At 37.0% G+C, this 12,500-nt stretch overlaps 1 protein-coding gene across 2 annotated transcripts in view; it reads left to right on the forward strand.

Annotated features, from left to right (window-relative positions):
* LOC144960846 (atrial natriuretic peptide receptor 1-like) overlaps positions 1 to 12,500 on the forward strand; it is a 169,566-nt gene that overhangs the window by 83,708 nt on the left and 73,358 nt on the right. For both annotated transcript variants that reach the window (XM_078894225.1, XM_078894226.1), the window contains 6 exons: positions 1 to 15; positions 2,595 to 2,718; positions 4,488 to 4,556; positions 5,289 to 5,463; positions 5,885 to 5,983; positions 8,096 to 8,187. The exon at positions 1 to 15 is cut by the window's left edge and continues 141 nt beyond it. In XM_078894225.1, the coding sequence (XP_078750351.1) occupies positions 1 to 15; positions 2,595 to 2,718; positions 4,488 to 4,556; positions 5,289 to 5,463; positions 5,885 to 5,983; positions 8,096 to 8,187 (574 nt within the window). The remainder of the gene's footprint in view (positions 16 to 2,594; positions 2,719 to 4,487; positions 4,557 to 5,288; positions 5,464 to 5,884; positions 5,984 to 8,095; positions 8,188 to 12,500) is intronic.

Below are 12,500 nucleotides of genomic sequence, written 5' to 3' on the forward strand. Positions count from 1 at the left end.
TTCTATGTTACCAAAGTAAGTAATGAATGAATCGTGCCAACGAAGATGACGTCGCTCGTGTCTTTGTTATTGTATTTTGCCATCCATGTTTATGAGTAAGGCTCACTAAACTGTATTAACCAGACTATAAACGTTCAAGGTTACACATAGTTTTGTGTGTTGGTCCATTATACTTCCGGATGGCAATGGTGTGAGCTTCTTAGCCAAGTGCATACTATCTATATATACTGCGCTGTCTCTATGGACGCTTGCCGTGTGTTACTTAGAGCGCAGTCATCTTTAACTTAGAAATAGTATGCGCTTAGCTAAGAAGCTCAAAACATTGCCATCCGGAAATATAACGGACAAACACACAAAACTCTGTGTGACCATGCAGTTTTATATATAGTCTGGATAATACAGTTAAGTGAGAATTACTCATAAACGTGGATGGTAAAAAGACCCGAGTGATGTCAACTTCCTTCTATTTATAGCCTGACACAAGGACCCACAAAGACATATATTTTGACGTCATTTTTAGGTTTTTGCAGCGTCTAGTGAGTTGTCGTTAGTAGTGCTCAAGGAAACAAGTGATCCCATTGGTTGAACTAGTGAATACAACGCACAATTTGTTATATTTTGTGGCCAAAGATGTCTTTGTGACTTTATTTTTTGGCCAGTGTCAGGCTATAAGTTAACGATGGCTACGCTTAGGGTGTGTCGGTCCGTTCCTAGTATCCAGTTAGTGATGCCATTCATCTCTGTTCCGTGCAAGTGTTCTTAGCTTTTGAATGTCGTCATGTGTGTTAAGATGATGAGGCAATTGGATGTTTCCTTGTGTTGTTGAAATACGTTCTTCGGTTGTTGTTTCTAAATATATTTGATCATTTTTTGAGATCTTGATTCAATGTTGTTGGAATGACGTTGGTGTAGGTTCTCTGTATTTGGCTCCAAAGTACGTAATGATGAGATACACAGAGTATAGATAGTATAGATAGTATGCGCTTGGCTAAGAAGCTCATAACATTAGAAAGTATAACGGACAAACACACAAAACTGTGTGTATCCATGAACGCTTATAGTCAGATTAATACAGTTCAGTGAGCATTACTCATAAACGCGGATGGCAAAAAAACAATAACAAAGACCTGATAGACGTCATCTTCGAACCATCTATAGAGTTTCTGGGTGGGGTTCTTGACCTACTTAAGTGGGCAGGGAGGCACTTACTGTGTCTTCTTTCCCCCTATTTATCTGGTTTCCAATATGCTTTCTGTCTTTGTCTTGGTTTTATCAGGCCCTGGCCGCATACCCGAAATACCTGTCAAATGTATAGCTATAGTTTTGGAGGTTGATATTTATTATCTTGTAAATCATCTCTCTGTTATGCACCATATTGTTTTGTTTGCATATTATATATGCTTTGTAAACATTTGAGCGTATCCCTTTTAGATGGGTCCTGTGCTCTGTGTCTGGATAAGCCTTTTAGGTGATCTCAAACAGTAGTTTGATAGTGTGCTCTTGGACTCTACATCTGTTTCCTATTTGAACAAATTCCCCTTTGTCTTACATTTTCTTATGTGCTTTAAATGTAAATTCTAGGACTTTTTACTATCCCAATTTCTTCCTTTTTACCGGAGCTGATATGACCATAATGCGTTGCAAGCGCCGTAAAACCCTTAAAAACAAAAACAAACAATAGAGAAGTTTCCAGATGAAAACAAATAATAGCGATACGTAATGGAATGAAAGCTTCAATTATGTTGAACGAAGACAGATAAGGTGGACGTTTCGGGGTTTCCCTTTATCAACAAAACACGATGAATGAAAGAAAAAAAATAAAAGATAGATGAAAGGAGAGAATAAAGATATCACGGCGTCAAAGAGCAAAACTCTAGATCCAATTGATACGACACCCATGAGCTTTGTGTTTTATATCAAACTCACCTTCGGATCTGGACGTTCTTGGTTCGAGTCTCGCTCTGGGTGACGCAAAATTGATTATTGGAAAGAGACTTCACTCACATTCCCTCACCATACTCGGCTATAAAATGAGTACCTGGAGGTAAAAGAGTTGTCTCAATCCAAAAAAAAATAAAAAAAATAAAAGTATAAAAATGTTTTACTTGCGCTGTGTCTCTTGATAGACACGAAGCGTTGCTGTTAGTTTGAGACCCCTTTATAAAACGATTTGAGCACATAAGTTTAATGGATTCTTCGATGTATAATTAAGATTTTTTTCGGGGGGGGGGGGGCAGTCATTCATCCATCTAGTCATGAATTCATTCATTTATCTATTTATCGTGCATCCGTACATTTCATCCATAATTAATTAATTAATTTATTTATTTATTTATTTATTTATTTATTTATTTATTTATTTATTTATTTTTTATTTATTCATTCATTCCTTTTATTCTATTAATCAATAAATCATTTATTTATCATTCATTCATTCATTCATTCAATCACTCAATAAAGCTGTATTCATCCATTTATTTCTTTCTTAATTCATCGATAATTTATATATTTATAATTCATTCATTCATTCAATAAATCAATCAATCATTTATTATTCGTTTATCTGTGTTTTTATTCATACTGCACATTAACAGATCTGTAGCTGAACAGCTTATACAAGGTGAATCTGTGAAGGCCGAAAGTTTTGACTGTGTTACCATCTTCTTTAGTGATATAGTCGGGTTTACAGCCATGTCTGCTGTGTCGTCACCTATGCAGGTATTGATGATGTTGATGATGATGATGATGATGATGATGATGATGGTGATGATGATGATGGTGATGGTGGTGATAAGAAATGATGATGATGATGATGATGATGATGATCATGAGAATGATGATGGTGATGATGATGATGATGGTGATGACGGTGGTGGTGATGATGATGATGATGATGATGATGATGATGATGATGATGATGATGATGATGATGATGATGATGATGATGATGATCATGAGAACGATGATGGTGATGATGATGATGATGATGATGGTGATGACGGTGGTGGTGATGATGATGGTGATGACGGTGGTGGTGATGATGATGGTGATGATGATGATGATGATGAAGATGATGATGATGATGATGATGATGATGGTGATGACGGTGGTGGTGATGATGATGATGATGATGATGATGATGATGATGATGATGATGATGATGATGATGATGATGATGATGATAGAGGAAATTCATTCAGAGTTGGTAATCGTTTATGAGCTTCAGGCATTTAACTTTCTGGTGTAAATGATTTCAACAAGGTCGATCTGACATGCAGGATAAGCCACGTGCAGGAAGGTCTCAGTCTTCCCATTCACACGAGAACATTCGACATGTTGAAAATCTGATTCCTGGGTTAGGTTCCTGACCTCCCATAGTGGCAGGGAGGTACATACGGTGTCTTCTATCCCCCTATATCTGTTTTCCAACATGCTTTCTGTCTTTGTCTTGGAATGAGATTACTTGGTTTTGTCCTGGCCCTGACCGGATACCCTTGGTGAGAGGGGAAACAGTCAAATGCATAGGTAGTTTTGGGAGATGATATATTTTTCCTTGTATATCATAACTCTGTTATGCAATATATTATGTTTTATTTAATGTATTATATATGATTTGTAAACAGTTGAGTGTATTCCTATTAGTTGAGACTTGTGCTTGTGCCTGGATGAGACTTTTAGGTGATCTCAAACTTAGTACACTGATAGTGTGCCCTTGTGAACAAATTCTCCTTTATTTTACCTTTTCTTGGATGCTTTACTTGTAATTCTAGAACTTTTTACTATCCCATTTTCTTCCTTTTTACTGGCGCTGATATGATCTTAATGTGTTGCAAGCGCCGTAAAACCCTCAAAAACAAAACAAAAACAAAATATTATTCGGGAGGACAGGCGGTTTGTAGTTCGAGAACTATGCTTTCGACTTAGAATTTTCAAATCCGCTGTTCATGGAATAATCGAACATTTAGATGCACGCAGTCTTTCTAATCTGTTTTAACTGACGTGCACTTATTTGCAGGTCTGATAACCTAATTCCTGATGGGCTCATTGTTGTAATGGAATTCTCAAAAATGAACGCAAAATATATAAAATCTTGTCTCCTATAAGTGACTTCACTCGGCTATTTGTCATTCTTTTTTAGACTACCACAGGGTGATTATTTCTCACTACATTTTAATATAATAATAATAATAATAATAATAATAATAATAATAATAATAATAATAATAATAATAATAATAATAATAATAATAATATAATGATAATGATAATGATAACGTAATAATAATAATAATAATAATAATAATAATAATAATAATAATAATAATAATAATAATAATAATAATAATAATAATAATAATAATAATTACGACAACGTTAAACTAGGCCCATAAGTAGGTTCGGATGTCAGACCTGTATAGATGTACATGTCGGTTGTAACGGTTCAAGATTTTACTATATCATCCATCCTCTTGACAAATGTCTTACAGGTGGTGGCCCTTCTCAATGACCTGTACACGACATTTGATTCCATTTTGGAGCACTACGACGTCTATAAGGTAAGGCTTCAAGAGAGAGAGAGAGAGAGAGAGAGAGAGAGAGAGAGAGAGAGGAGAGGGAGAGAAAGAGATAAAGAGAGAGAGAGAGAGAGAGAGAGAGAGGAGGGGGAGGGAGGGAGATGAAACTAAATCTTAATGATATATGTTTTGAGCATGATAAAATCATAAATATGCGTATCTTGACTAAATTTATTGAATTTGGGGAGAATTATCACACATTTGAAAACAAAGAATTCAAATGACACCAACTTCATCTTGTCTCCTATAGAATGAATTAAGTTGTTGATGATGATGATGGCAGTCATAATAATAATCATAAATACACCCTTCTACGTGCCGTCGCCTAACCAGTCCATGAAGGAATATAGACAATCCATTAAACAATCGTCTGATATCAATAGGAATCACCCATGCTGTCCAAAGTGCGCAAATTCGGGGTTAATAATCTAGCCAAAGGCAAAAAACAAAACAAAAAACAACAAAAAAAAACAAAAAAAAAAAAACACAGAAAACAAAAAAAAAAAAAAAAAAAAAAAACACGAACATTCTTAAAACGGCGCTCGAACTCGGGGCCATTGCAATGCCTTAACCACTCGGCCACCCCCCCCCCCCCTACCAAATCTCTTAGACATTTATTATGTTACACATAGATTTGTGTGTTGGTTACTATTGTTTTGGTTGGTAGAACTGGTGAGCATTTTACTTAGCTGTATAACATCAATTTTATCATAGGTTGAGACGATTGGAGATGCTTACATGGTAGCTTCCGGTCTTCCCTTGAGGAATGGCAACGCGCATGCGCCTGAGATAGCCCGGATGTCCTTGGCCTTGCTAGAAGCGGTCAAAACGTTCAAAATCCGACACAGACCGAACGAAAGCATAAAACTAAGAATTGGAATTCATTCAGGTGAGTCGAATAAATAGGTATATTAATACATAAGTAATTAAACAAATAATTAAATATGCGCTAGATAATTCGTGCGTCTATGTGGTCTAGTGGCATGACACTCGCTTTCGGACCGGAAGGTCCTGGGTCCGATCCTCGCTCGGTGCATAGTTGAGCACGTGAAAAAGGCTCTTTACTCACTTTCTGTCACCGTACTCAGATGTAAAATGAATATCTGGCCGTTAACAGCGTTGGCTATGTCCGAAAAAAAATTGTAATATCGCCTAATAGGCGTCATGTCCCGTCCTACATGTTAAATGTTGCTGTTGGCCAGGGACCACTTGTAAAACGCTTTTAGCACGTTCAGTGGATATTGCGCTATATTGTATAAATGCTCTATTAAAAAAAATATGCTCTATATTTCTTTCTTTGTTACTATCAGGTTCAGTGTGTGCTGGTGTGGTTGGTTTGAAAATGCCTCGCTATTGTTTATTTGGGGACACTGTGAACACAGCATCCAGGATGGAGACCAATGGGCAGCGTGAGTATAAAATTGTTACAGAAGCAAAGACGGACAAATCAAATCCTGGTTTTTTTATAAGCTTGGGCGACTGATCAGTTTCTGCAATGACAGAATTTATGAAGAACAACAGTCAAACTGAAAGAACTCTGCTGACCCGATGACGTCTTCGCCAGGAGAAGAGCTAAAGAAGCGGATATACAGAGAAGTGATAAGACATGGAACGAGATAAAAAAAGAATTAGTTAGCTCAAGATAGAAAGGGGTGGAAACTATTTGTCTGTGGCTTGTACCCTGCCCCAGGATGAAAAAGGCAATGATGATGATGATGACAACAATATTCAAACAAGCCCAATATTATGTTCAGTTATCTGACCTGCAAATAGCAACAGACAAAGAAGTATAAAATTGTTACAGAAGCACAGACGGACAAATCAAATCCTTTTGTTTTTTAGCTTGGGCGACTGAAGAGTATCTGCAATGACCGACTTTATGAAGGACAACAGACAAAGTCGAAAGGATTCTGCTGCCCCGATGACGTCTTTGCCAAGAGAGGAGATAAAGAAGCTGAGATATAGAACGAGATTAAAAAAATAGTTAGCTCAAGATAGAGAGGGATGGAAACTGTTTGTATGTGACCTATGCCCTGACCCAGGGTGAAAAAGCCAATGACGAGGCGGTGACCTTCCGATCCGAAAGCGAGTGTCAAACCACAAGACCACATAAGCTTAACTTATTAATTTTGTGCGGCTATGTGGTCTTGTGGTATGACACTCGCTTTCGGATCGGAAGGTCCTGGGTTCGAGCCTCGCTCGGCGCATAGTTGAGTCCTTGGAGAAGGCTCTTTACTCACATTCTCTCACCGTAATCAGGTGTAAAATGAGTACCTGGCCGTTAACAGCGTTATCTCTGTCCAAAAAAATTATAACATCGCCTAACAGGCGTCATGTCCCGTCCTAAATGTTAAATGTTGCTGTTGGCCAGGGACCCCTTGTAAAGCGCTTTGAGCACGTTTAGTGGATATTGCGCTATATAAAAGCTCAAGTTTTTTTTTCTTTTGTTTTTGTTTTTTTTATAGGGGGTCCCGATAGCTCAGTTGGTAGATCACTCGCTTTACACACAAAGCTACCGAAATGTATCCCGGATGAAGTTGAGATTTTTTTTCTCTGACTTTCATGTCCACCAAACAGTGATTGAGTATCTGGGTCTGTTCGATATGGTGGAGAGTGTTTTGCGATAGTCTAGCATCCTATCCAGACGGTAGCAAACAATTGCAATTTTCCGTTTCACACTATAGAAAACGGGATAAACTTCGGATGGATCCACGAGCCCAATGGCTCTGAAGGACTACTTTCTTTTTTTTTTTAGTAATCAATATGAATTCTGAGTGGCGTCTTTAGACCTCCGATAGTGGGTGAAGACCACACTTTTTCAGTGTCTTTTATCCCCCTATATCTGTTTCTTTTTTGTTTTTGTTTTTTGTTTTTTTGGTTCTTGTTTGTTTTGTTTTGTTTCTTTGTTTTTTTGGGAGTGGGGGGGGGGTTGGGTTTTTTTGGGTTTTTTTTTTTTTTTTGCTTATATTGCTTTGCCTTTGTCTTGGAATGATATACCTTTGTTTTGTCCTGATCCTGTATGCGAGGGGAATATAGTATTAGTTTTATAATTATTGTTATCATCACCATCTTCATCATTATTATCATCTTCATCATCATCATCATCACCATCATCATCGTCGTCGTCGTTGTCATCAATACAATCATCATCATCATCGTCGTCAATACCATCATCATCATCATCATCATCATCATCATCATCATCATCGTCATCAATACCATCATCATCATCATCATCATCATCATCATCATCATCATCATCATCATCATCATCATCATCGTCATCAGTACCATCATCATCATCATCATCATCATCATCATCATCATCATCATCATCATCATCATCATCATCCTCTTCCTCCTCGTCATAATCATCATCATCATCATCATCATCATCATCATCATCATCGTCGTCGTCGTCGTCGTCGTCGTCGTCGTCATCATTATCATCATCATCATCATCATCGCACATGCCAAACGTTCATTCTATAACTATAACTTGCCAATGCCTTCTGTCCTAGCCTTAAAGATTCACGTAAGTCCAGACACAAAGAAAGTTCTGGATCTCTATGGAACGTTTGTATTGGAGTTACGAGGAGCTGTCGAAATGAAGGTAAAGCTGTATAGATAGTATGCCCTTGGCTAAGAAGCTCACAGCATTGCCATCCGGAAGCATAACGGACCAGCACACAAGACTATGTGTAACTTTAAACGTTTATAGTCTGGTTAATACCGTTTAGTGAGAATTAATCATAAACGCGGATGACAAAATCTTATCTTATCTTATCTTATCTGATCTTATCTTATCTTATCTTACTAAAGGCTTAATAGGAATTATCCTTTAAATGCCTTATGCAATAGTTTATAATTACAGAATCTTATTCTAGCTTGCATTGTGTCATTCACAGACAGTTTTACACAACTTTGAATGTCAGGAAAAATGTATCAATACGGCAATGTAAAATCGAAAAATACTATCATAGAATACTGCTGGTAATTGAATGCTGGTCATGATCGAATGAATCATAAATGTACAAAGTTCATAGTACAATGAAATATTAATGACAAAAATAATCATGAAAGCAACAACGATAATAATCATACATAAGTCTCTGATTTTACATTGTTTCAGATGTCATGCATTTTACTTGTCAACATTTACAAACCGGTCTACAAATTCATGAAATTAATGGAAACAATTGTATCCACATGACAAGTTAAAGTCGAAAAGATAAATAAATAAATGGATAAATAACTAAAGAAACAAACAAACAAATAAATGAATATTTCGTTCTATCTATATAATGAATGAGGCTGAAGTCAGTCGGCTCGTTATTGTTGTTTATAGATAGCATTTTAACCCTCTCATTACCATCCACAGCAGAATCGTCACATTTGTTACGACACAATATACTTTTTTTTTACTCATATTTATTTTGTACATCACAAACTTTGAAGAATAATCTTTGTTTAATCAATAAGAACATAAAGTTGTTTTGAAGAGAGCTTGTTTGAGTTTTAAAAAATAAATTTTTCCCCTGGGTAAGCCTGCCATTTTGGGGAAAATACTGAAAATGATTGGTAAGGAAAGAGTTAACGATTAATTCTCACTAAATTATGTCAATCAGACTATAAATGTTTAAGGTTACACTATTTTGTGTGTTGGTATCTTTGATTTGGCTGGCAGATGTTGTGAGTATTTTACTTTCACGCATAGCATCAAAATAAAATGAATGAGGTTGACGACACGCGGCTTTTTTCTGTTGTTGTTTTTCTTAAAGACCACTAGTTGAGTGATTAGTTCTCACTAAAGTCCATCTAACAGATTATATTATATTATAAATGTTTAAGAAAAGGGTTACATATTAATATAGATAGTTCGAAGATGACGTCACTTAGGTCTTTGTTATTGTTTTTTGCCATCCACGTTTGTGGGTGCATCTCACTAAACTGTATTAACCAGACTATAAAAATCATGGTTACACATAGTTTTGTGTGTTGGTCCGTTATACTTCCGGATGGCAATATTATGAGCTTCTTAGCCAAGCGCAAACTATCTATCGTGTGCGATTGGCCATGAAAATCACAACATTGCCATCCAGAAGTATAACGGACCAACACACAAAATTATGTGTAACCATGAACGTTTATAGTCTGGATAATACAGTTCGGCGAGAATTACTCAAAAGCATAGATGTCAACAACAAACAAAAAAAAAAGCAACAGTAACATAGACCTGAGCGACGTTATCTTCGCTCTGTCTATCCATAGTTTATGCGTGTTGGTACGTATGCTTTATCTGGCAAGGAGGACTCATGAGTACAGGGAATGAGATTAGTGGAAGAGTGGCTTCCCTTGATTGGACGTCACCGGCTGAGAAGTTATTAGAGAGAGAACGTCAATATGGTTTTGCGCATGCGTCTCTCGTCCTCGCTTCCGGTGAAAGCGGCATGAGACACTTCACCGAAAGCGAGGACGAGAGAGACGCATGCGCAAAACCATGTTGACGCTCTCTCTATAAGGTGACGTCCAATCAAGGGACGCTACTCTTCCGCTAATCTCATTCCCTATTAAAATATGTACTCTCATCATCTGGCAGTCAGGTAACCCGTATGTTAACGTACAAAACTAAGTGTAAATTCGTACGTTTTAGTCTGATTGATTTATTTTGGTGAGAACTAAACACCCAAACTGGCGGTCTAAAATCAACAACAAACAGCCGAGTTGAGTCCTTGGAAAAGGCTCTTTAATCACATTCTCTCACCGTACTCAGGTGTAAAATGAGTACCTGGTCGTTAACAGTATTGTCTCTGTCTGAAAAAATTGTATTATCGCCTAACAGGCGCCATGTCCCGTCCTACATGTTAAGTGTTGCTGTTGTCTAGGGATCCCTTGTAAAACGCTTTGAGTACGTTTAGTGAATATTGCGCTATATAAAAGCTAATCCTTTAAAGCGTTTTTTTTTTCATTATATACAATAATTATTTTTAAATTTTGAGATGAGATGATCTATTCTTGTCAATAATTCTTAACCCTCTCCTTATCAACTATAGATAGTTCGAAGATGACGTCACTCAGCTCATTGTTTTTTGCCATCCGCGTTAATGAGTAATGCTCACTGAACTGTATTAACCTGACTATAAACGTTCATTGATACACACAGATTTGTGTGTTGGTCCGTTATACTTCCGGATGGCAATGTTATGAGCTTCTTCGACAAGCGCATGCTATCTATAGGAAAATCGTCACATTCGTTACAATACAGCCAACATTTGTGTTATTCAAATTTCTTTTGTACATCATCAAATCATCAAGAAAAGGAACAGTAGAGCATGTTTTGCTAAATAAATTATGTATACCCTGGCTGAGAGGGAAACAGTGAAATATATAGTTATTGTTTTGGGAGATTATATTTTTTTAATGTAAATCATCTCTCTGTTACGTATTATTATTATATTTGTTGTTTTGAATTTATAATGTAAAGATTTGAGTGCTTTGCTCCTAGTAGGGACCTGTGCTCGCGTCTGGATGAGACTTAAAGGTTATCTCAAACTAAGTACATTGATCGCATGCTCTTGGAATCTATACCAATTCCCTATTTGTACCATTCCCCTTTGTCTTACCTTTTCTTGGATGCTTTAATTGTAATTCTAGAACTTTTTACTATCCCATATCTTCACTTTTTACTGGCGCCGTAAAACCCTTAAAAACAAAAACGACCCACCAAGACATAATGGCGGTCTCATTTCTCCACAGGGCAAGGGTTCCGTCACAACCTACTGGCTACTGAAAGAAGAAAAATAAAAATAGACAAGGATAAAAATAGAAACCCAACAGAAGGACTCAAACATCATACCAAGTTACTCATCAACGTCACAACACAGGCGTTTTTAGATAAAACCTACAACTCCGGTGTTTGTTAGTTGAAAATTATTTCCCTCGAGTGGAAATATTGCTGCTAATTGGGTATGTTTCCTCCCTCAGCTACTACGCATCTGGCGAAATAACTCAATCTTTGTTGTTTCATATCACTGGAGAGTTCATACAACGAGGTAACATTATACTCTCTGTTACTGCCTTTGCTGAGATCAAATAGTTTTGGCAGGATTCTCTTTTTATTTGATTTTAATTTTTCTTTCTACTCCGCCCAATTGGACTCAGTAGTCTGATGCCACGTCCACCCAGCAACGAGCAGCTTGGTTCTAAACAAAGAGAATCGGTAATTTTTATTCTTCATGCTGGCTAGAACTTTTTGACATGTCATGTGATCAGAATGTATAAAAGTCAATACATGATCAGATTTAAAATGTTTTTCTCCTCTGGATACACTAGTTATGCTCGTCGGAGAAGTATTTCATAAGGGCGTCCGCTATTATTGTTCCGATAGTTTAGAACCAGCTACTAAGTTACTACTTTCCTACTCACTTCATTTCTTGTTATTATGCGTCATTACGAGGGAAGTGACGTCACAACTGTTGAAGCCTATTGGAAGCAAGATGGCAGTGACCATCTCGTGTGTAGTGTACTTTGGGACAAAACTCTCGGTGTAATTTGATAATATACGGATGGACTAAGTAATTGGTCTAGACCGAAATGCGAAGGAGATTTATTGGACGACGCATTTATTCATTATTGTATCTAAAGGAGGAGGGAGCAAGTGGAAGGAATGCTACAAGTTTGGGGACGCCTCGTTACACCGACAATTCCATTCAGGTAAATTTGTTTCATCATTAACTTAATTCGGCTAACCTTGTTTCATTGATATCACAACTCGGCTAACATTGTTTCATTGATATCACAACTCGGCTAACATTGTTTCATTGATATCACAACTCGGCTAACATTGTTTCATTGATATCACAACTCGACTAACCGTGTTTCATTGACAACTTCATTCACAATTCAGTTAGCCCTGTTCTATCGACA

Source organism: Berghia stephanieae, chromosome 15, assembly GCF_034508935.2.
Source record: "Berghia stephanieae isolate SIO BIC M18660-M18661 chromosome 15, UCSD_Bste_1.3, whole genome shotgun sequence".
Lineage (NCBI taxonomy): Eukaryota > Metazoa > Mollusca > Gastropoda > Nudibranchia > Aeolidiidae > Berghia > Berghia stephanieae.